This window comes from Vipera berus (genome assembly GCF_964194415.1).
Source record: "Vipera berus genome assembly, chromosome: 6".
NCBI classification, from domain to species: Eukaryota; Metazoa; Chordata; class Lepidosauria; order Squamata; family Viperidae; genus Vipera; species Vipera berus.
In genome coordinates, this window is record NC_138208.1 from 76,140,454 (window position 1) to 76,166,216 (window position 25,763).

The 25,763-nt window shown below is 41.3% G+C and overlaps 1 protein-coding gene across 1 annotated transcript in view; it reads right to left on the bottom strand.

The window, feature by feature from the left end:
- LOC308670029 (sodium- and chloride-dependent GABA transporter 2-like) overlaps positions 1-25,763 on the bottom strand; it is a 96,582-nt gene that overhangs the window by 45,872 nt on the left and 24,947 nt on the right. Inside the window, exons 3-6 of the mRNA XM_081331161.1 lie at positions 19,638-19,772; positions 15,335-15,475; positions 11,704-11,785; positions 11,152-11,284 (exon numbers count right to left, since the gene is read on the bottom strand). Coding sequence (XP_081187287.1) covers positions 11,152-11,284; positions 11,704-11,785; positions 15,335-15,475; positions 19,638-19,772 — 491 coding nt within the window. The remainder of the gene's footprint in view (positions 1-11,151; positions 11,285-11,703; positions 11,786-15,334; positions 15,476-19,637; positions 19,773-25,763) is intronic.

A 25,763-nucleotide genomic window follows, 5' to 3' on the forward strand; every position in this document is an offset into this window, starting at 1 on the left:
GCTGCAGCCATCTCGCAGTGGCTAACCTGGCATGGCCATCTCACCATGGGATAACTCACCAGAGGACCATTCCATGTGGAATAACTCGACGCAGTAAATATTGTCTGCTACTGTTTCTTCTACATTATTTCTATTGACAAAATTGGAAATAACATAAAAGAAACAGTGGCAGATAACATTGATGGCACTGAGTTATCCTGTGTGCATTGTCCCATGGCAAGTGGTCCCACAGCAAAATGGCCGTGGCAAGATGGCTGCAGAGAGTTGCCCTAGACTCGGGTTGTACATATGACAGTGGGAGAACTGTACTTTCAGACATGCAAGATTCTGTTAATATAGCCTTACAATAAAGTAGAATTAGTTCACCTGGTTGTGTTCTCTGTCTGGTCTACTTGGGAAGGTTGACAAGTATTCCTCAGGTGAAATGAAATACTTTCCTTGCAATACAATAAAAAAAGACGTGTCAGAGAGACTGGTACTAAATCAAGGGGAAACAGCCAGAAATGCTCTTAGGTGATGGATGGTTTGCATGGAATGCTACAACTTACCTTGCTCACCAGGTGCCTACACAAAAGACAAATCTGCATCATGCTCTTAATATTTCTAGCCATTTTTTTTCCTTTTCCGGAGTCCTGAGAATTCTAGGAGTTTGGGCAGGAGGAGAACTAGGGTTACCTCACAAGGAACCTCACAAATTTTGATGTATTACCATTTCTAGGACTTTAAAGAGGGAAGCCAAGTTACAGTTGATACAAAAGTAACATATGGTTATATGTAGACATTCCTAGAATCTTCCCACCCATCTCCAATTTAATTTCATCCAATATCAATTTTCTTATTATTCGTTTGTTAGATTTTACATCCCACATTTGGTTTAAGATCTCAAGAGCAGCAAATCTCATAAGAAACTGATCAGATTCTTAAATATTATCTTCTGATTGATGTGCATAGCTTTATTCATCTTTCAGCACTTGGGGCTTCCAATAGCGATCTACCTTTACAGCTATGGAGACACCACTGCATCTGATGTTCTCCCATCTGTACTTTATCAGACTCATGCCATCCTCTGAAAGTTATAATACTTTGCGTTTTAAGGCTTTTGGCTCTAGGATTTTTCTAGAAGTTACCAATGAATCTGGTGACATGGAATGGGCTTCCTGAAAGCAGCAGAATATTTGCTTTGTTGGAATGCCTGGCAAAAATCCAACACTGCTGATTCATGTTGATTCAAAGAAGCAATAACAGATGTTTGGCTTAGATCTGAACTTTTATTCCCTCTATTTCTAAAACGGTGTTTCGGGGGGACTTCACTTCTAGAAAGCCTACTGTGATCAAAATGTTGTTCACTGCTTCATGGTGTTGTGTAATAAAATTAATTTTGTTCAGTCCAATTCACATGATTTTTGCCAAATGACTTATTCCATGCCATTCATCTGAAGGGGGACTTGAATTATCCCTCCAGTGTTTTCTTCTTTGATATTGAAATACCTTGACAAGTTTCTTAGATGTGTGAAGCTACTGCTGTGATGAAGTGGAAAATGTTTGAGAACACTTCACAGAGATTTTTACCACTCTCGTGCCTTCATTCCCTTAGAAGTCATATTGTCCATCTGAAAAGAAGCAAAGTGAAATATTTCCAAGCAGTTGGGTATAGGTGCAATTAGTTTGGGATTGGTAGAATTAAATTTCACCTTCACTTCTTTTGTCCAGTTTAATTGTTTCTACTCTCCAGAAAATGGGGAGGGGGAGTTTAGTGCAATATACAATACAATATACTAGTTTCTAATATTCAGGAGAGATTGAAGAGGATGATTGAAATGGAAAAATCTCTGAAATATATTAAGCCTCCTCCAACATCACAAACCAACTTCCTTCCTTCACACAGTTTATTTTACAGAACATAATATCACAGATAAGAAAGTAAAACTGTATGACCTTTGTTGGGTCACACCTTGAAGTCTAGTATTTTGTTGCTTACAGATGTTACCAGATGTTCATTGCAGTGAGACTCAAAGGCAATTGCTCCCCTCTAGTGATTGCATTCCATGAAGAGAAATATTACCTTTTGAACAGGGATACACAGCTTTTATTGTGACTTGTAACTGTCATGGTAGATGAATGTACTATGGCCCAGGTTCCTCCTACATTATTTCTAGCTTGGTCTTCATATTCTAACTAAAGCACCAGTTCATTTAAAAAACACAGATCTTTCTTATAAAACAGGGGTCCTCGGCATGCCAGAAACCAGTCCATGCAAACAAGCAAAGCCCCATCGCGGGATGCAGGCAGCACACGAAACCAGGCCCCCTCCAGTCCGGAGAAAAATGTCTCTCCACGGAACCGGTCCCTGATGCCCAAAATGTTGGGGACTGCTGTTCTAAAACACCCCTACATCAGAGATAAGAACTTGCCAGATTTGTTGATTCTTTTGCCACCTGCTGGTGACAGTTGCAAAAGATCAGGGAAGAAAACATACATGGAATTAAGGAATGGATGGATTTTTTAAAAAAGAATCAGAGTTGAAAAAGTGTTCACAAAATTCAGAAACATGGGCAACCTCCAAATATAAACACCAAAGATAGATTCTGCCTGAAAATAAAAGTAAATAATCTGGGAATACTTATGCCACAAAACATTGCTATTTGAAATTTACAACTAATAGTGATCCTTATTGCTATTGCTAGTAGCTAATAAGAATGGAATGGAACAGAATAGAATGCTTTATTTGGCCAAGTTTAATTAGACACACAAGAAATTTTTCTCGGGTGCAGAAGCTCTTGGCGTACATGCAAAGCAACATCATCATCATCATCATCATAACAACAACAACCACCATCATCATTGCCTTGGGTGCAATCCCAAAACAACTGGAGCACCACTTGGAAACCATTGGCATTGGCATTGACAAATTCACCATCAGTCAATTGGAAAAGGCAGCCTTACTAGGAACAGCTTCCATCCTGCGACAATCTCTGTAATACCATCAATTCAAACATCCACATCTGTCTATCCCAGGTCCTTGGTAAGGACTCCTATAGGTAGACAAAAATGCCAAATCCAGTCTGAACATCTGACTGACTGTGTAATGATCAATAATAATATCAATAATAATAATGCCAATAAGAGGGGGTAATAAAGAAGATAATAATAAGGATAATATTACTACAGCCGTACAACATGGATAAATATTCATAGACTTTAGATACTACTGTGAGAATTAGGTGTTCAGCAGAATGATGGCAGAAGGGGAAAAAATGTTCCTGTGTGTAGTTGTTTTGCCATACAATGTCCTATAGCAGCATCCCAAGGGGAGGAGTTGAAACAGTTTATCTCCAGGTTATGATACTTTCTTGGCCATTTTTCTAACCCATGCAATATACAGGTCTTCTATGGAAGTCAAACTGGTTGCAATTGTTTTTTTCTGCAGTCCTAATTATCTGTTGGGGTCTGTGTACCTGTCTTGTTTGGTCACTGTACCAAACCAGATAGTTACAGAAGTATAAATGACAGACTCAATAACTCCTCTGTAAAACTGTATCAATAGCTCCTGAGGCAGTCTGAACTTCCTGAGCCGACATAGGAAGAATATTCTTTATTCTGCCTTTTTAATGATGGTTCTAATGTTGCTTTACCAACCCACATAAGTCTGAAAAATGCAATTACCGTAGATTATTTTGCCTCGAAATATGGATCACCCCCCTCCTACATTATCTATTGTAAATTGGAATTTCCAGAATATTATTTTTTAAAAAAAATTTCAGGCTTATCTCCTTCTTTATCCAGAAGCGTCTCCATTTTCCCCCACAACAAATATATAAAGGTACGTTGAGTTGAGACTGGTCCAAAACCATGCAGGAAGCATCCATTGCTGAAAATAGACTTAAAACTGGGCCTTTCCAACTCCTAATCCTTAACCAGAGGTTACATAGCACCATTTACATAAGTAAGCAAGAATTAACTCTAATGTTCCTTCCCAATGTGGGATATTAGGATGATAAAAGAAATCTTGTGAACTTTAGAAAAAGTGTTTTTCCCCTCTGCTACCTTAATCATTTTTCCCCCTCTGTTGGGCTTTCATAACTGTAAGAAAGCTCTTTCATCATGTGCCATTTCCTTACCCTGGGGGAGCCCAGCATGTATTAGGAAAAGCATCCAAGGCAGGATTGTTTTTGGTCAGCTGATGCTGAATGCAGACATAGCCTTTCTCTTAATTAATCTGATTTTAGAAGATATTCCAAAATTATTCTGGTTACCTTAGAGTCTATTGCTATAAAATGATATTTACATAGATATATCTTATAAAAAGGGAAAAAAATTCAGATGTTAAAAGAGAACTGAAAAATAAAAATAATGAGAAATGGGAAAATAAATCTTGGCTAAAAGGCATTTGTGGATTAATTATGAAACTTGTAAAGGATATCTTTGCTCCTTCAGTTCTCCCAAATGTGTAATATATGCTTTGCATACTGATAGCTAGTTGCAGGCTCTGATATCACCAATAAAAAAGGCTGAATAATTTTTGCAGGTGGAGATCACATTTTTCTTTAAAATCAGCCTCCAAGAACCTCAGGAGCCAAGCTGTGATCAGAGTTGTGTAACCAGGTTTGGAGGTTTAAAGCAAAACTTTGAATCAAGAATGGGGGCTGTGTGCAGCCTTGAGCTGAGAGTTGCTGACCTCTGAGTTCAAATAAACCCCTTTCTAATTGCTTAGAAAACAAATGGAGGAAGAGAAGTCTTTCCAAAAACCTGGATTGCTGCTGTTGCTCAAAATACAATATTAGGACTTTTGGTCTCTTAGTGCTACCCAACTGGGATTGTAGCAGATTAATTTGTCTAACTGCAGAATGGTAAATTGCTGCTCAGCTTGGTGAATTAACTTCAAGAAGGTAGGAAACGAAGCTAAGGATTTGCAAACCTGTAGAAAAAGTCTGAGGATTGGAGAAAGCAATCATCTAAGGCACAGGTGTCAAATTCGCCACATCACGTGACGTGTCACGGCATATCATGACTTTTTTTGCATTGCCGGAGCTGGGGTGGGCATGATGCAACCGGCCCGTGGGCTGGCAGTTTGACACCCCTGAAAGAGGAAGACTGCTCTGCAGCACAAACAGATCCAGGAACTGAGAGGAACATTAATCATGGAGCTGGGATTACAAATTTGAACTTGATGTAAAAATTGAACTTTTATACACCTTTCTAGAGCTGTAGTAGACTACTTATCCAGGAAGACTCTGGCTATGTAGATAACCAGAAGTGATCTAAGGCAGCTTTCTAAGATGTTGATACTTACCGTATTTTCCAGCGTATAAGACGACTGGGCATATAAGACGACCCCCGACTTTTGAGAAGATTTTCATGGGTTAAAAAGTTGTCTTATACGCCGGAAACCCTATACCATTTCAGATAAATGACTCTCCAGTCTCTTCTTAAAAACTTCCAGTCCTGGAGCATTCACCACTTCTGGAGGCAGGTTGTTCCACTGGTTAATTGTCCTCACTGTCAGGAAGTTTCTCCTTAGTTCCAGGTTGCTTCTCTCTTTGGTTAGTTTCCATCCATTGCTTCTTGTCCAGCCTTGTGGTGGTTTGGAGAATAGCTTGACTCCCTCTTCTTTGGGGCAGCCCCTGAGATATTGGAACACGGCTATGTGGACTTCAACTCCCAGAATTCCTGGCTGGCTCAGGAATTCTGGGAGTTGAAGTCCATGATCCATAAAAGAACCAAGGTTGCCTACCCCTTGACTAGACATACCCAATTCCAGCAACTGTTTGTATGTTTTATCCTCCGGCTAAATCCGGCTGCAACACAAGCCCGATTCAGCCTCATCTGATGCAGATGGTGCAAAGCCGCCCTTTTGAAGCCCAAAGGGGCTTTTCCTTCCACCCACACTTTGGAATACATGCAAGAGCTGCGTTCACATGACGCGCTCTTCCAGGCCAGACTCTGCAAACGGCACACCAGAAGCCGCAACCACCATGGGAACTCCGAGTCCCTGCCTTTCGGAAGCCTGCATGGCCGAGTGCGATCCGGCTTTGAGAGCGCATTTGCAGATGGAGCAGCCGCCACGTCTGGAGCCAAGCCCCGCCTGGGAGGCAGTCGGCCAGGCGGGCCCGGAAGATGTGCTGGAGAGCTGGGCTTGGGGCGGCCATGCCGAGGCAGGCTGGCGAGGGCCGCTGCGTGGTCTGCAGGCGAGAGGGGTGCCAGGCCGCCAAGTACCGCTGTCTGGGCTGCCGGGAGAGATAGTGGGTAGCAGGGCATGCTCTGCTTATGCTCAGATGCCACTTGGGCGAGGGGGAGGGGCTTCCTGCCACTCCCGGGGTCTGGCGTTTGCAAGGGGGAGGGGAAGGGGCTTAGAGGCTCTTGGGGGTGGGAAGGGAGGGTCACGTTGGAGGGGGTACTGGACTAAGGAGGCTTGAAGTTGCTTTGCAAGAACGGGGGCGCTCGATTGATTTATGTACCCATATTTTCTGGCGTATAAGACGACCCCCGACTTTTGAGAAGATTTTCATGGGTTAAAAAGTTGTCTTATACGCCAGAAAATACGGTAATGCAGAAGATATAGTCCTCTTATGCAGACCCTTTAGAGCAGACATGTCAAACTTGCAGCGTCACGTGACGTTATGCAACGTATCAGGACAGTTTTGCCATTGCCAGCAATGAGGTGGGTGCGGCTTCCGGATGACACATCCGGCCCACCAGCTGGCAGTTTGATACCCCTGCTTTAGAGAAATATCTTATACAAAGTAATGTCAACATAAATCAGGGTTTTTCAGAGCAAATACAAACCACATCCTAATTTGCTTTTAACAGAAGTGGTTTCCACTCCACATCCAATGAATCATGACTTCCTTATGCAAACATCTAGTTGAAAAGAAAAATCAGTTTGTGGGATGTTTGGGGAAGAAATGATAAACTGAAGACGGCTTTGCAAAAAACAGAGCTGGTGACCATGGTGGAACAAGGAGCCATCAATTAGACAAGCTCTTTAAAATCCTCTCCAGATAAGGAGAGGATTTGAGATTGCCCACAAGTGCTCCAGACAGTTGCTCCCCATGAGAAAACTGCAAGACAACAGTCTTTGGTGGTTAAGAGCTCTGGAAGATGAGGGAATAGTCATCTTGCTCAAACAATGGTCCGCATTTTTGAAAGGACATTGTTTGCATACTTCGTTTCTAATCACATTCAGACATTGCTTATTAAGTGCTTTTCAGTCTTTTTTAAATCTTTGAATCAATATGTTTGTAAACACTGGTGAATTTCCTTCAAACCTTAATGAAGAAGTTTTAATTTCAAGTTTAAGAACTTTAAAAATGAGAAGAGAATTAAGAGCACAATGGTGATTAAAACTTTGATTTTAGAAAGTTACAAACAGATTAAGGGTCCAGATAAATTCGAAATAAGGTTTTGGAATTAATTAAAAAGAATCCTTTCCATACAAAAATGGTTTTGTTTTGAATTAAAAAGAACCTAATAACATAAACCTTTAAAAAATGGACACTGGGAACAAGAAGGAACTAAACATTACAGTTAAAGGAGAACTCAATTACTAATACAGAATGAAGCAAAATATTTTAAGATTGGACATATTTAAAGATACTTTTGATCAATAGTCTCAGAAAAGATACTATGGAACAAATTCTATCTGACAAGATTGAGACTAAGTTGAAAGTGGATTTAAAATAATAGGCTACAAGAATTACATGGAAAGAAATGTTACACTGGATATACAAGATGTACACTGACTGATCTCTTAATAATTAAAAGATAAGCAAACCAGGAGAATGACCTGAATAGTTTTCTTATATTGGATTTATAAAAGAGGCTTGTTAAAATTTTGAAATTTTTTGTGAGAAGGGACAGTGAAACACATAAAAATATGTGTTACATTTTTGAAGGGACTAAAGATCAATATTACAGTATTAGAAGTAAAAGAAAAGAATATAAAATTGGTTTATATAATCAAGGCTAAAATAAATATATTGTTATCTCTCTTAACCCTTAATAGACTTTTGCTGAGTAGAGGTTTTACAGATTTGTTTATAAATAAGAGATAGGATATGGGGAGAAAAGATTGTTTATTGTATTTTAAGAGGTGTTAATCAGTTACTAAAATTGTTTATATTTGTGATAAAGGTGGGAAATCATCTCTTTATAATTTTCTCTCTTTTTTACTATATATTTTTTACTTTTCCCTATTTTTTCACTTTTTTCTTTCTTTCTTTTCTGCACTTTTTACTTTTTCTTTTTATTCCTTTCAGTTTGTATTAGTTTTTATTGTTGTAATTATAATTCTTAATAAATTACTATTAAAGAAAAAAAACAGTTTCTGGTAGACTAACACATACACCCATTTTATTGCATTAATTGTGAAAAAAGCTGTCTACTGTACACCAACCATGTCATGGAAAGTACATAATTAAATGTATGCAAGCAATGCTAGACCTTTAAGTCACTTTCTTATTCCAGAGTTAAGGAGAAGTAGAATTACCACATGCTATACCAGAAGATGGTAGAGGACAGGAAGGCCTGGAGGAACATTGTCCATAGGGTCGCGATGGGTCGGACACGACTTCGCAACTAACAACAACAACATGCATTTCTGGGAACTGTATCATTCCAGACTAGGAAACTCTTTCGATTTAAAATGAAAATAAAAGCTGCCCATGAATTATTAAGTATCAAGAAGAGGAAGAAGCTCTGTGAAATAGGCAGGCACATTTGATGAGGGAGGGTTATATGGGATTCTGTTACATGGGCTTCTGCTGGAAGATAAAAAGTAGGACAATCTAGGAAACGCTCTACAAAGAACACACATTGTTTTGTAAAAAGTGTCTGGAATAGAGAGCTTAGTAGTACATAAAGTAGAAGCAGAAGAGACTAACATTGTGGACAATGGACTTCAGCTTCCAGAATTCTGGGAGTTGAAGTCTACTCATCTTAAAGTTACCAAGTTTTAAAAAACTGTGTAAAATCAATATAACTAGGGGCCCACTGCCACTTCTCACATCTCAAAATAAGATGTTTCCCCCTAAGAAACATTTACTCTCTATTCAGGAAATAGTGGTCAAAGACTTTAAGAGGTTACTGTTTCTGTTTTTCAAAGTTTTACTACATTATCCCTCTGGCAGGTGGCAGATCAGCTTCCAGATGTCACCCAGGCTACACCTGTCAAAATGTTGACCTGTACACATTTTTTTAAAGGGCAACCGGTTCAGTTTTTCAATATTCACACATTTACACTCTGTTTACTAAAGCCAAGAGAGGGGTTGAATATATAATAATGGAATCAGGGCCCCAGGTTCCACCAGGCTGACTTAAGGAGTTTCAGGGCATACCACGTTTGACAGATCTCTCCAATCTTGAAGAAATTGATGCAGCTTAGTCACCACTTCATCTTGGCATCTAGTTAAAGGTAAAGGTAAAGGTTCCCCCGCACATGCATGCTAGTTGTTTCCAACTCTAGGGGCCGGTGCTCATCTCCGTTTCAAAGCCGAAGAGCCAGCGCTTGTCCGAGGACATCTCCGTGGTCATGTGGCCGGCATGACTAGACGCCAAAGGCGCACGGAACGCTGTTACCTTCCCACCGTAGTGGTCCCTATTTTTCTACTTGCATTTTTACGTGCTTTTGAACTGCTAGGTTGGCAGAAGCTGGGACGAGTAACAGGCGCTCACACTGTTACCTTCCCACCGTAGTGGTCCCTATTTTTCTACTTGCATTTTTACGTGCTTTTGAACTGCTAGGTTGGCAGAAGCTGGGACGAGTAACAGGCGCTCACTCTGTTATGCGGCACTCGGGATTCGACCCGCCAAACTGCTGACCTTCTGATCGACAAGCTCAGCGTCCTAACCCACTGAGCCACCACGTCCCTTGGCATCTAGTTACTATCTGATAAAAAATGATGCAATGCAGCAGCTATAGGAATGAATCACATAGACAGAGTAATGTATTCTCTGGATGGATTCTGAGATCATGCTAAAACCTTGTTCACCTAACCATGGTTTGTTGAATGACCAAAATGTGCTAATTCAAAAACTGAGATGTGCCAAATGTTCCATCATGGAATATTCCAACCTTGGAAGGGCTCTGCCAATCTTTTCAGAAGTGGTCCAGATGAACTATCCTGAATCTGAAAACTTTTGAAACACTTTTGGGACACCCAGAAGAGTCAAAAATGTTCTATGACCAAACTTTTTGCACAGTCATCTTCATTCATAAATCATGGTTTAAAGGTTATGGCTTTAGTCTGGCCGAATTCTGTCCATTAGGTATACAGCAGATAAAGGATTGGACTCAATTAGATTTCACTCTTTGACCTTGGATAGATATCTAACATCCAAGATAGATACTTTATTATAGACTGGCTGGGAAATTCTGAGAATTAATAATCCACATTTCTTAAAAGTTATCTATGTTGAGTGTGTGTATTCAGGGTGTGTGTACATGAGGTACCAAATGTCAAGCCTCATGGGTCAGTTACAATAAGTTTTTAATCTATTGTGATTAATATTTTTAATATATATAATTTGTAAGCCATCCAAAATCATTTTGCAGAGTGAGTGGCATATGAAATAAATAAACAAATAAACAAACAAATAACCTTCAAGTACTATGATTTGGTTCTCTTCATTTTTCTTTCTATTTACATTTCACCCTGTCCCTTCATTTTTTCAGACTTTTCTCCTTTTAGTCAAATGTGACAGTGTTGGACCATACCTGCAGTGTCCCATTTACAAAAAAATGCTAAATACAACGGCATTAGGGTCACTTTTTCCTATTGGTTTTGCAAGAACTATATCTCATACCATGGTCACCATGGTTGTTCCCTTCTATTTGGTTCCAAGGATGAACTATTTTAAGGAATCATCATCCAAGAGTAGAAGAAAAGCAGGTATTGGGAGGGGGGGCAGAGCTAAATGTATCATCAGCTTAGAGTAGCTGCATTCCCAACAAACTCTCCACACCAACCCCTGCTGAATTCCGTTGAGCCTTATACAGCACCAATTTAGTGTTGAACTTTAGTTGACCAAATTCTTGTCTATATGCTTGAATAAATCTTGAATAAATCTTTTATCCTGCAACCCAATGGGTGGTCCCGATTCTCTGTACCTGACATTAATGTATCTAGAAATTAGAAAAGAAATGAAGCTGCTTACCTTGCCTGTAGACTTAACCCCTTTCCAAATGCAGAAATAACAGATGATCCAGGCCAGAAGAAGGCAGAGCGACAATTCCCAACGCACTGTGCCCAAATGTTCGATGCCATCAGAAATGTTTAACACTCTCCGCCTGGGAATGAAAATATTGAATACGTTTTGCTTCCTTTGTAGTCCTAGAAAAAGCAGCTTTCTAGTTTCTCCATAATGTATTTTACACAGTGCCTTGCAACAGCTTTCTTTTGGCTGGCACCTTCTACTGTAGGTGTTTGAGACAGATATTTAGCAGGTTGGGGAAAGTCACATTAGGGGAGAATCCATTTTGATATATTGACAGGACCTTTCCTTGTTCTTGGTAGGAGATGTTCCAATAAGGCACCTTTGTTTAATTTTGATAAGAAATTAGTGAAGGGACTTTTGGTAATATTTATGCTAGTTGAACATATGCGGGGATAGCGTATCAATGCTAACGCGTCCTATGGAAAAAGCACATGAATTCCTGATGGCCCCTATTGGAGAAAGAAGGAAGGAAGGGCTAAGATTTTTACTTACTCCCAAAATTCAATGACAGGAGAGGTGGCATTTTCCAGTGTCACATTTAGGGAGGCATTCTTCTGGAATTCCACACAGTTCTCTATAAAGTAAGCCACACAGACATTCAATGCATCCAATAAAATATGTTATGGGTGTTAAATAGCGGGTTCTTTGGCGCAGGAATGAAGACGCGAAGCTGAGTACAAGGTAACTCATAGTTTATTTTGTGCAGAAACTGTACAGTACTGGGGAAAAGGCTGCAAATAGCTGCAATATATAGTCTAGCCCCTAGGCGGCAGCCAATAGGTTTGAATCAACCATTGCTGCCTGGAGATAGCCAATTGCAGCACAGGAGACTTGTAGTCTAGGTTGCTGGAGAGCCGTTAGCTGCTCCAGCAACCCACATGGTATTCTTTAAGAGCCCAGTACATAACAATGGGGTCAACTAATCATCTTTAGGAAAAGGAAGCAATAGAATTGCAAAACCTTAAGTTTGGGCAGGAACACTTTTTGTGTGAAAGGCCTTATATGAAGATAGGACCAGAACTAAAAGAATGAAAGACTCGTTCTTCTCACACTTACTTTTTCCCAACCAGTGGACAAATGAAGAAATGAGGAACATTGGTAAAAACAGTTACTTGCAGAGAGCTTTTCGATTAAGTCAAAGACTGTATCAAATCAGCTTTTTTTAAGATTACAGATTTGTTCCTGCTGCTGAAAGGATATTGAAAAATTGAATCCATTTCAGACATGGCTGTATTCCTACCTAAGAATACAATTCTCTTTATCAATGGAAAGGATAGATTGCATTTAATAAAGCTTTTTAAAACCAACACCTGAAATTTTTTGCCCTTGGGTTTCAGAAACATATGTCCTGTTTATTTCAGCGCTTTCAGAAAGAGATGTGTTTTGTTTTTGTTTTTTGACCACAGAAAGGTGCCAGAGAAACTGATTCTGTGGCTGTTTTAATTTAGATTCTTGCATGGAGCAAATAGGAGATACGATTTAGGCCCCTTCAAACTCTGTTCTATGAAAATCAGATGATAGCTATTTATGCAACTGTCTGACAAGGTTTTATTTTTTAAAGAGATTTCTTTCACCTTTCATTTCTTCCGTTATGCCACCCCCCGCCGCTGGGCTGCGGAACCGACCAGGTGGTTCCGCCCCAGGCGCCTAATGGACCCGGAACGGTTCCAGAGGGCGCTTGGGCCTATACCCATCACCCTTACCCACAGCCCAGTTGATGTCCTGGTGGATGCCTGGGAAAGGGCGGCCGCCGGGGCACTTGACTGCGTTGTACCCATGCGACCTCTGACCCGGCGCAGATCCCGTTGGGCTCCATGGTTCTCTGCGGAGCTCCGGGAGATGAAGCGTCGGAGACGAGGTCTAGAGAGCGGTTGGAGGTCCAGCCGATCCGAATCTGACCGATTGCAGTTAAGAACCTTTATAAGGTCTTAACTTGCGGCGATAAGGACGGCGAAGTCTAACTACTTTGCCGCCCTTGTCGCGTCCGCAGATAATCGCCCGGCCGCCCTGTTTAGGGTAACTCGCTCCCTCCTTAATCAGGAGGTGAGGGAGGATCCCTTACGGGGACGAGCCGAGGAGTTTAGTCATCATCTGGCGGACAAAATCGCTCAGATCCGGACCGGTCTGGACTCTGACTGGGCAAAGTCTGATGTGGAGGAATCGGACGGTCTTGAGCATGTTATCTGGACTGAGTTCGATTCTGTTTCCCCTGATGATGTGGACAGGATCATGGGGAGGCTGAGCACCACCACCTGTTTGTTGGATCCGTGCCCCTCCTGGCTAGCTTATGCGGCCCAGGAGGGGACACGAGGCTGGTTCCACGCAGTAATAACTGCTTCTTTGAAGGAGGGTGTGTTCCCTGCCGCCTTGAAGGAGGCGGTGGTGAGACCCCTCCTCAAGAAGCCTGCCCTGGACCCGGCTGTTTTAAATAACTATCGTCCAGTCTCCAACCTTCGCTTTTTGGCGAAGGTTGTTGAGAGTGTGGTGGCGCATCAGCTTCCTCTGTTCCTGGAGGAAACTGATTATCTGGACCCGTACCAATCGGGTTTCAGGCTCGGATACAGCACGGAGACGGCATTGGTCGCGCTGGTGAATGATCTCTGGAGGGCTCGGGACAGGGGTTGCTCCTGTGTCCTGGTCCTATTAGATCTCTCAGCGGCTTTTGATACCATCGACCATGGTATCCTACTGCGGCGTCTCAGGGGGTTGGGAGTGGGAGGCACCGTTTTACGGTGGTTCTCCTCCTATCTCCTGGGCCGTTCGCAGTTGGTGTTGACGGGAGGGCAGAGATCCGCCCCGAGGCCTCTCATTTGTGGAGTTCCTCAGGGGTCGGTTCTCTCGCCCCTCCTGTTCAACATCTATATGAAGCCGCTAGGTGAGATCATTCGTGGTTTCGGGGTGGGGTATCATCAGTACACTGATGATACCCAACTTTTTCTTTCCACCCCGAACCAACCCAGCGATGCCCTCGCCATGATGTCCCGGTGCCTGGAAGCGGTCCAGGTCTGGATGGGGAGAAACAGGCTTCGTCTCAATCCCACCAAGACTGAGTGGCTGTGCATATCGGCATCTCGGGTCAACCAGACTATTCCATCTCTAACGATGGGGGGTGAGGTGTTACCCCCCGTTGATAGGGCTCGCAACTTGGGCGTCCTCCTGGATTCACGACTCAATTTTGAAGACCATATAGGAGCCGTGACCAGGGGGGCTTTTGCCCAGGTTCGCCTGGTGCGCCAGTTGCGACCCTATCTGGACCGAGATGCCCTACGCACAGTCACTCATGCGCTCGTGACCTCCCGTTTAGACTACTGCAATGCTCTCTACATGGGGCTGCCCTTGAGGACCACTCGGAGGCTTCAGCTGGTGCAGAATGCGGCCGCGCGAGTTGTGATGGGGGTCTCCCGATACTCCCATGTAACACCTCTACTCCGCGAGCTGCATTGGCTTCCGGTTGCCCTCCGGGTGAGATTCAAGGTGCTGGTGATGACCTATAAAGTCCTAAATGGCTTGGGTCCGGGATATCTGAGGGAACACCTGCTGCCGGAATCAAGTTCCCTTCGTCCAGTGCGCTCCCACAGGGAGGGTCTTCTCAGGGTGCCACCGGTAAGAGATTGCCGGCGGGTAACACCCAGGGATAGGGCCTTCTCAGTGGGGGCGCCTGCCCTCTGGAACCAGCTGCCAGTGGAACTGAGGACTGCCCCCGACCTCCGTTCATTCTGCTGGGACCTGAAGACCTGGCTCTTCGAGCTCTCTGGCCCAGGCTGAGGATTAATCTTATTTTAACTGGGGTTTTATTTATACAGGGACAAATATAATTTCTTTTATAACTTGTTTTTAACTTTTGTATCTTGGTTTTTAATTACCCTGTAAACCACCCTGAGTCCTTCGGGAAAGGGCGGTATATAAATGTAATAAAATAAATAAACATTTATTTTTTATAATGGGGATTATACAAAGAGGTGATTAAGGAAATCAATAATGAGTGAGTCTGGAAGCATGAAAGGCAAATGCAACAGAACATGAAATAATATCAATGGCCATTGATTTAAGAAAAAAAGAAGACTGTTCAGAGAAAGCAAAGCTAGAGGCCTTGTAGAAGGACACAAACAGGCTGCCATATTACCTGTATTCCACTCATGATCACAGCTGCCCCACGGGAGATCTATGGTGAATGAACTGAAGAGGTAAAACAAGGCCCAAGCCAGGACAATAATATAGTAGAAATTAAGGAGCACCACAATCACTTGGGAAGCATACCCAATCCCTACAAAAAGAAAAAAATAAACCAGGAACAAAAATTACATGTTGAAAACAAATTCAAGGGACCTTCTTAAATAAAAATCTGCAACGTATAGCAAGATCCCATCCTAACCCCCAGCAAGCTTAACAGTTGGAAGGAAAGAGTGGTCAAAATGAACCTACCAAGATAACCTTTGAGCATCTTATGCTTTCACATGTAAACAAAGTTCAGAGAAGAACAAATCTGGAGCCAATATTCACTTAATGGTTCTGGGAAAGGTCAGCCGTTCCATCTTGTATACACATTGGGCACGTATAAGTAGTCCTAGACTTACAAACATTTGTTTAGTGACTGTTTGAAGTTACAATGACATTGAAAAAAGTAACTTACAATCGGTCTTTACACCTATGATCGTCACAGCGTCTCCATGGTCACATATCAAAATTCAGGCACCCGGCAACCAGCATCCTGGAGTTGTGTGGTATATCTATTTACGACCTTCCCAACTGACTTCAGGCAAGCAGAGTCAATGGAGGAAACCGGATTCACTTAACAATTGTGTGAGTCACTTAACAAATGCAGTGATTCACTTAAGAACCATGGCAAAAAAGACTGGAAAATTGGGTGTGACTCATTTAACAACCACCTTACTTAGCAACAGGAATCCTGATCCCAATTGTGGTCATAGGTGCTTCAGAAGTAACTGCAGTCACTTCCATTTCTTTGTGTCCGGTAGGTGGCAAAACCGAGACGCAGCAATTTGAACTGAAATTGATAGAGTTTTTTGTGTAAGCATTTTAAATGATCTCTACCAGATTTCACTCCATTCTGTATATTCAGCTTTTTTTTTCAGATTAAGGCATTTGGGTTATTTTAATCAAATAGCAAGGGTAGCAATTCCTGGGATAATAAACAGCATCCAATTAGTAATCTTTGAGTTCCAATTAGAAGCAGAGTTTGCAACAATGCTACTAGACCTTCGGGATCCAAATGACATTCTGGAATTTGGGGGGAGGGTGGTAATCCTTTTTTCCCCCCAGCATATTTTGAAGTAACGAAAGAAATGAGTATTAGTGCACAAGAGTCTATTGATTGGTTTACTTTATCCCCCAGGTGGAATTTTCTCCTGAGAACATATGGAATACTCCCACAGAGTCTATCACCATTATTATTTTTAAGACACTCTCAAAAGTTCTAATTTGCTTTAAACCACTCTATTGGAGAGCAACCATCTCAGTCACGAGGTGGGCTCAAGCAGGGAATTAGTTTGGCCTTGCTAGTTAAACACAAGAGGGTCAATACTGACTCCTCCCCAAATGTTTTTGAGTCTTATCTAGTCTTTCCCAGGTAAAAGATGCCAGTCTGGGAAGATTCCTGTGAAATAGGCATAAAACAATAAAGCAGCTAGTTTCAACTCTACATGTGTGGATCTGGTTGTTTGTGCCTGACACACCTTCTGTTATCAATGTCCTGTGGTAGAGTGGCTAGAAAAACAGACCCTTATCTGAACAAGCAAATATACTGTTCTAATGTTAGAAACCTGATGTTAGAAACCTCGCAAAATATACTCACGGAATTTGAATACATATTGTGCTTAACTATGATTTATTTAATAAGTTCAGTTTGGCTAAGATGACACTATATGATAGACCATTAACCCTGATTTATAATCTACAATGGGTTTGCAGCACAGTTTAGGTAAACAAACATTTAAGTAGCCATGATTATGACAAAATGATGTCCTAATGCAGACTTCCTCATTGCATAAAAAAGGGATGAATTTTACACTGCAACATAGCCAACCATGTTTCATCACTTGTCCCCCTTACCATTTTGTGCCAAGGTACCATGTGACAGGTGCTGATTCACTTAACAGTCTTGCTTAGCAAAGGAACTCTGATCCCAACTCTGCTCATAAGTCAAGGACTACCTGTGCTGATCATTTTCTGGAATGGGAAGTACCAGCACAAGATTTTAAAAATATAGGTCTGAAATGTGATAATCTAATTTTATTTAATTATTTAATTGAAGTTATGTGCCTCTTGACTCTTACAGACTGTGGGCAGCTCACACAAATCAAAGAACTTATAATAAATTCAATAAACTATAAAAGATTAAGGTGAGAGGTGGTAAGTGTGGTGAAGTGAGAGCTCTCCTTCTCCCTCACCATAGGCTTGAGGAAGAGCCAGGTCTTCAAGGCTCTTTTAAACAACAGCCAAGTGGGGATCTGGATCTTGTGGGGGGAGGGGGACTTCATTCCAGAGGGCAGGTGTTGCTAAGAGAGAGCATGTTTCTAGGGTCCTGAAATATGACATGGTTTAATCAAAGGAAGCTGGAGGGTACCAATCTTGCAGAATCAAACTGACCAGGCAGACATTATGGGAAACAGGCAACCCACATTGGGTTGCACCTGGAGGGCCTACGACAACTTGCCACAGCTAGCTCGTCCCCGCCAACTTGCTATGGCCAACTTGCTATGGCCAGCTTGCTGCAGCCAACTCACTGGGGAGAACTCGCTGTAGAACAATTCACTGTGGGACAACTCATCATAGGACAACTCACCACAGGACAAGAGTTACACTAATAGCAAAGAAAAAGAGACGCGGTGGCTCAGTGGGTTAGGATGCTGAGCTTGTCGATCAGAAGGTCGGCAGTTTGGCGGGTCAAATCCCGAGTGCCGCGTAACAGAGTGAGCGCCTGTTACTCGTCCCAGCTTCTGCCAACCTAGCAGTTCGAAAGTACATAAAAATGCAAGTAGAAAAATAGGAACCACTACGGTGGGAAGGTAACAGCCTTCTGTGCGCCTTTGGTGTCTAGTCATGCCGACTACATGACCACAGAGACGTCCTCAGAGAAGCGCTGGCTATTCAGCTTTGAAACGGAGATGAGCACTGGCCCCTAGAGTTGGAAACAACTAGCACGCATGTGCAGGGGAACCTTTACCTTACTAATAGCAAAGAAATAGCAAAGAATCATTAAAGAAAGGATGCCAAAGAAAGGACAGAATGAAATGTGAATGACAAAAATTGAAATATTTTTTTATTATTTTAAATAATTAAATTGAATTATTGAATTATCCCACAGTGAGTTGTCCCATGGCAAATTGGTTGTGGTGAGTTGGTCATGGTTTGGCCATGATGAGTTGACTGCAGTGAGTTGTCCCATTTCCACACCTGGACACAAACTGTTAACCATTGCAGTTCATGAAGCAGAGGTGTTATATGGGTGTACAGAGGCATGCCTATTACTGCTTGCACTACCTCATTCTTGTCCACTTGAACCTTCTAGATGGTGGTCAAGGGAAGCCCCAAGTACAATACATTGCAATAGTCAAACCACAAGGTAACTAGACAACTAGCAAATAGGTACCAATTTAAATTGCAAGTGGCAAAAAGGCCTAAGAGAAGTAACGTGTTACCATGTTTGATTTTTAGAAGGAATTATGCAGCATCAAAGGAAAGACTCAAAGTTCACTTCCCCATCTGCTTTGATCTAAGTCCTTATTAGGGTGAGAATCATGAATAATATTTTTTAAAAATTCAGATGTTGACACATGCTTAGCACTTTTCAGTTTCAACTTGACTAGACATCTTTTCGGATGCAAGGTTTTCTCCGCTACCAATGAAACCACAATTCCATGTTATTTTTGGCAAAAGAAATAATGAGGGAAGAAAGAGGAGGATTATAAAAGAACCAATGGAGTCCTTGTAAGGATGTATGGTGATGATAGAATAAAAACTCTTCCCAGTTTGGTAAGATAATTCTTTCATATAAAATTGCATTCAGTCAACCAGCTTGCTCCATAAGTGTAGCAGATGACCAGGTTAAGCCTGAGGGAGGGGTCAAATGCATCACCTGTTATGAGTCCCTTCACACCCACAAGAAACAGAACTCCAGCCCACCTTGAATTCCTTTGACTCTTATCTACCACGAATTTGCTTTGGCCGTTAGTAGTTCAGATTCTTGTAGAGAGCTTAAGCTTGCAATAAATCTTTATACCCATTTGAAATGCCTAGGCAACCTTGGCTCTTTTATGACTCGTGAACTTCAACTCCCAGAATTCCTGAGCCAGCTGGCTCAGGAATTCTGGGAGTTGAAGTCCACGAGTCATAAAAGAGCCAAGGTTGCCTACCCCTGGCCTAGATCTTCTGATTCTTCTGGTGCTTGACAATAAGATTTAACATACCTTCAAAAAGAGGACATAGCCTCCTCCAGGAAGTGATCCCTCCCTGACTGGTATATTGTCCCAGGGCTGTCTCTAGGAAAAACACTGGAATTCCACAGGTGAAAAGGAAGATGAGGTAGGGAATGAAGAAGGCACCTACAGATTCAGAAAAAGAGAGACATGGCCTGACATTAAAGAGACATTCTACAATAGTGTTTCTCAACCTTTAGTAACTTTAAGATGTGTGGACTTCAACTCCCAGAATTCTTCAACAGCATAGCTGGCTTTTCTGTAAGCTTCACATAGAGACGGACACAGAGCTGGGGTAACGATGAGTTTATTCTGAACAGAACGAACTGGGGAAACAGGGAAGCCTGGCGTCTATTTGTACCTGCCCAGGTGGATGGCATCCACTCAGTTCAAACCTGGGCTTCCTGCCAGTGCAGGTGACAATGGGTGTAGATCCTGGCTTCCCACCAGGCTGACCATGCTTGGGGCTGTCAACAGCTTAAGTCATTAGGCTTAACCTGAGTGAGCAGTTATCGCCCGGAGCTGTCCAGCCCCTCTGCTGATCTGCACCATCAGCCTCCTGCTGTGCTGTCCTTTGTGTATGCTGGGAGGCATACACTGCAGTAATAAGCCTTACTGGAATCCCACCGAGTTTTGTATAGCTTCCTTCCATCTAATTAAATATTGGATAGTCACCTTTGGGGGGGGATTAATATTATGATAGCAATAAGTTCTTTATAATAGTGGTAGAAGTTTTGTGAGAAATGATGACTTGTGCAGTAATACAAAGCAATTGTGCTGAATTACAATGCTGCTGCTAAGAGCAATAGCTGACACCTTGAGAGCACTCTGGTGTGTTCAAAATGCTTTGCAAATACAGTAATGCTTAGAGCAGCCCCCAGAGGCTCACTCAAAGGTAGAGTTTAGAATATTTTGACTATATTTTATTCCTGCTACAATGGGAAACTGTATTTGAAACTCTAGTAAGTCAATCTCCAAAGTGCAGACTGCAGCATACCTCATTTTCACAAAAAGATGACTAATCCAATCCATAAACAAAATATAATCCCTTTTTGTGAAAGGTAGGAAAGCTGTAGTCCTAATACAGCATTTTACATGTTGGCTGGCAATAGCAAGTTATGAATGTTGGCCTGAGAGACTTCAAGGAATCTCAGAAGTACATGATTTCTTTTCATTTTTTGCTTCACACACAAAAAAATAGGGTAAAGATAACAGTTTCCCCTGCCCCATTGTTTCTGACTCTTTTCATTTGTGTTTCCCCACCCGCCAGTCAGCCTTTCACAGGGCCTTAAAAGCTTGGTTTGCCACCAGGTGTGGGGATCTAGCTGTGTGGCAGTAGTTAATAATGTACCAATGAAAAATATAATATTAATAAATAATACATAGGAAAAGAAGAGAAAATTATAGTTATCTAATGGGCTGTTGTACATTTCAAATTTGTCTTTGAAAGGTTTTCTGCATCACATGTCAGAACCCTAGATTTTTATATATCATACCATTTGGCATGAATGAAGGTGGAGATGGGCAGGAGAATATGTGCCAATCTCCCTCAGCCTCCAAATATCCGTCATCTTCCTTGAAGCAAGTCCTATGGTTGTGCCAATATTCAAATGTTTCAATCTGGCTCCATGAAGATTTGGTTAGTTCAAATGTTTGGATCAACTGGATAAATCAAATCATGAAAGCGCACCCATTGGTTGAATCAAATGTGCTCGAGTGAATTTGGTCCAATTCAGACTAATACAGAGATTTTCTGTGTATGTACACAGACATTATGTGAGCATGAATCAAATCCAACTGAATTGTTTGGGTTTGGTAATCTGGTATAATTTGGTTTTATATTGTTTATTTGCTTATTAAAACCTTGGGGTTTTAAGCCCCCTCTTAAGCCATTAAGAGTCTGAGTTTGTCAGCTGGAGAGCTGACAGCCTGTGTCCTGTGCACCTGGGTGAGCTCTCATTAATTGTCCCAGCTCCTGCCCACCTAGCAGTTTGAAGGCATGCAAATGCAAGTAGATTAATAGGTACCACTCTGGTGGGAAGGTAACAGCATTCCATGTGCCTTTGGCATGTAGTCATGCTGGCCACATGACCACCTAAATTGTCTTCAGACAATGCTGGCTCCCTCGCCAAGAAACTGAGATGAGCACCATGCCCTAGAGTGATACATGCCTGACAGGTAAACCTTTACCTTATTTATTAAAGATCGAGCCTGCTTTTCTTTCAGAAGCTCAAGTCTTCTCCCCACATCTTTATCTGCATCAAAATTCTATTTGAACTTCAAATTGGATCTGATTCACTCACCCCTAATCAGTAGTGGGATTCAGCCAATTCGCACCACTTTGGCAGAACCGGTAGCTAATTTTTTGTTGCCCAGGCCCAGAATGGACTTCCAGAAGTGGCATCCACACAGAGAACCGGTTGTTCACATATTTGAATCCCACCACTGGGTCTAATAAAGTATGTACCCTTTTGCTTTGTTGAAAGAAAAATCTTCATCAGGGTTGAGTCCAAGCCGGGAATAACCAACATGGTAACTGCTTTAGAAAAAAGGTTGTAGTTTATTGAGGAAGAGAGCCAGACAAAAAGATGACTCTGGAAAAAAGAGTGACCACATGTAGCAGGGAGTGGGTTTTTATACCTTCTGGGGCTCTTGAGGTTGTTTCCTGTTCCTGTTTGAGGCTTTGTATTTCCTGTGTCATGTACTTTTTTTTTTTAATTCCATTTATATCCCGCCCTTCTCCGAAGACTCAGGGCGGCTTACTTTGACCTGAGTCATTGGCATTGGTGGGTTAATCCTATTATGCCCTGTCTTAGAGTTTGGGTGGGGTATGTAGATTTTAAGGGTCTTTGTCTTCCTAATCTCTTCAGTTTCTAGCTGGAAGTCTCCAACCTTCCAGAATGGATTATCACATCTGCATTTCTAAAAGCTGGTTTCTGCTGAGTTGCCTCGGCTGGAGCGGGGGCGGGGGGGGGGGAGGAGAAGTTTCTGCCTTTTTAAAGATCTTCTCCATTATTCCTTTGGGAAATATATTTTGCCTTTTTAAATTTTCCCTAAAATATTTTTTTTCTCTGGATTCTTTCCTTAGCTTTCAATAACCTGCTGTAAAAAACAGAGCTACATTTCTCTCCCCTTCTTCCATGCAGGCGGTGCTACTGGATTCTCTGGTTCTGAAGCTAGACATGAAGTCTATGAGAAACTGTTAGGAGATTGAGGTATATTCATTAGTAAGAAAAACAGTTCAGTAGACCTTAAACCAAGAAAAAGAGAGCGAGCTTTTTTATAGAAGCTGTGGAAGAAGTGAATCCAAAGCTAGAAACGTTCCAGGTTTATAAAAACAAAACTAAAAAAAACAACCCACTTTTTAAATTCCACCTGAAAGCACTAAATACAAAAGACTAAATACAAAAACAAAAAACAGAGGGCCTTGTGAAACTAGCTAATCCACTTCATGCTGTTAGGATGGGAAAGCGGTTTAGGGTAGGTTTGGGAAGCAAATCCAAGCAAATTCAGGCCAGAGATCAAAATCTCCTCTATGAAAACTCCATCTGTACAGTCCTCTTGTTCCCCCAAGCTTCCAGAAAGTCAGATTAAAGGCAGACTTGTAAAAAAAAACAAAATGGGAAATAATTCCCTAATCATTCGTGGAGTTCTACCCACCCCACACCACCCAAACACACACTCACTCTCTCTCTCTCTCTCTCTCTCTCTCTCTCTCTCTCTCTCTCTCTCTCTCTCTCTCTCTCTCTCTTACAGGAAAATTATTCCTGTATTGCAGCAGATTGCTACCCTTGCTTTTTAACATTACATACATATCCATCTGAGAAGGGGTTTAAACATGCATTTGTTTCAAAAGTGTACCAGGTTTTTTAGCAGCAGGAAAAAAAATGGTTCATTATTCTTCCGGTTGAAAAACCCACTCAAAACAGTTGCTGCAACTGTTACATCAATAGAGCTGGTAGAGATGAACATCTCTGCCTGTCAGCTGCACATAATTTCACCTTTCAGGACTGAAAACATTTTTTTGGCTTCATTCTTTTAGATTAGAACCACAGACAGGCCCTTTCTCTAAAAAGTGTTGATTTTTAGTCCCAGATGTTAAGGGAAAGAAGTCATGTTCATGTCAGATTTCCCCAGAAGGAGCTTTTATTAGGAGAGTTTCCCAAGTTGGAAACTCCCCAAATAAATAGCTGCTCAAAAATTAATACTATTCTTCCAGCATCTTTTGCTAGACAGGTGGATTAACTACCTGTCTGCACCCGTTAGCTGGGATTGGTGTTGTCCTTTTGTTGCCAGTGGACACCATCAGAAATCTGGTAGCTTTTAGATGTGTTGATTATGAGAGCTGACACATCTAGAAGTCCCAACACATCTAGAAGTCAGCAGAGAAGAAAGGATGTTTGGGTTGGGTAAGCAATGTTGGGCTATATTTCAACAATTGCAGTTTGTGGTAGGCCTCATTCCATTCAAATAATAGGCAGGCTGAAGTATGTGTGAATGCAGCCAATCAACTGGTGTTCCTTCCCATTATTTATTTTTTACATTTTATTTATTTGTATCATGCCTTTATTATTTTTACAAGTAACTCAAGGCAGATATCCACACCTTTCTCCTCCTATTTTCCCCACAACAACAATCCTATGAAGTGGATTTGGCTGAGAGAGAATCACTGGCCCAAAATGTCCCAGCTGGCTTTCATAACAAAGGCACAACTAGAAATCACAGTCTCCCAGTTTCTAGTCTGGTGCCTTAACCACTAGACCCAACTGGCTCTATTACAGGGGTCTTCAAACTTGGCCCTTTTATGACTTGTGGACTTCAATGCCCAGAATTCCTCAGCCATGCTGGCTGAGGAATCCTGGGAGTTGAAGTCCACAAGTCTTAAAAGGGCCAAGTTTGAAGACCCCTGCTCTATTATAACCTATTGCTATTGAGATAAAACATAACTTTCATCCAAGCTTGATAAAACTGTGGTGCCTCTTTTTAATTTTTCATTAATTTGTATTTCTTTTCTAAAGCAGCAATTCAAAAGGCCTTATTAATTCAACTCAATGTTATGTATTCTAGCATTTTCCAATGTTGCACAATATTTAATTTGGTTGTTAAGATTAAATAAATAATAAGTACTTTATTTTTAAGCTTATGATTTGATGTTGTAAATAAATATAATAAACCTAGCTCTGGGGACATTATGCCCCTTTTTTGACAAATTCAAAATTTTGACAAATTTTGGCAAACTTCTTTTTTGACAAATTCTTCAACACTTGAATGTTAGATATAAATAACCTATAAAAGCATGTTATTTATACAAGAAGGAAGAAATATTTTTCTATAGCTTGATTTATTTGATTGTTAAGGCTGTCTGTTGGCCAGATTTTCCCATATGCAATCACTTTTTTCATCCCCTGCTAGTTCCCCATAATCATACATTGAAGACACCTGCTTAGTATCCAGAATTTAAAAGACAGACAGTGGATAATGAAATATTTAAAATGTCTAAAACAAGTTCATCCTTAGAAATAGGAAAGGAAGCTATATGTAATGTAGATAAGAAGGCTCAGGTCAAATCCTTTTGTAAGAAAATATGCTTACAAGCACTATTGACAGCATAAAGGGAGTAGGAAGCTGATCTGGATTAATTTTGCAATCTAAAGGAGCTTCAAAACAAGGCAAGTTATATAATGTATTATTTGTGTCAATACTTTACTGAAATATACTAGCATTTTTTAAAATGAGCCATGGTGGCCCAGTGGTTAGAATGCAGTATTGCAGGCTGACTCTGTCTGCTCACTGCAAGGAGTTTGATCCTGACTGACTCAAAGTTGACTCAGCTTTCCATCCTTCTGAGGTCAGTAAAATGACAACCCAGATTGTTGGGGGCAATATGCTGACTCTGTAAACTGCTTAGAGTGTGCTGTAAAACACCATGAAGTGGTATATAAATCTAAGTGCTATTGCCAAAAAAAACCACCTAGTATACTATGTTAATTGACTACTATCAGATTTCTAGAATTAATGGATAGCATTTGGAATTAATGCCATTAAATTTAATAGGTTGCAAGTTAGCCATCACTGATTCTAATTGTACTGCTCATGAGTCACTTAACTTGGATGTTT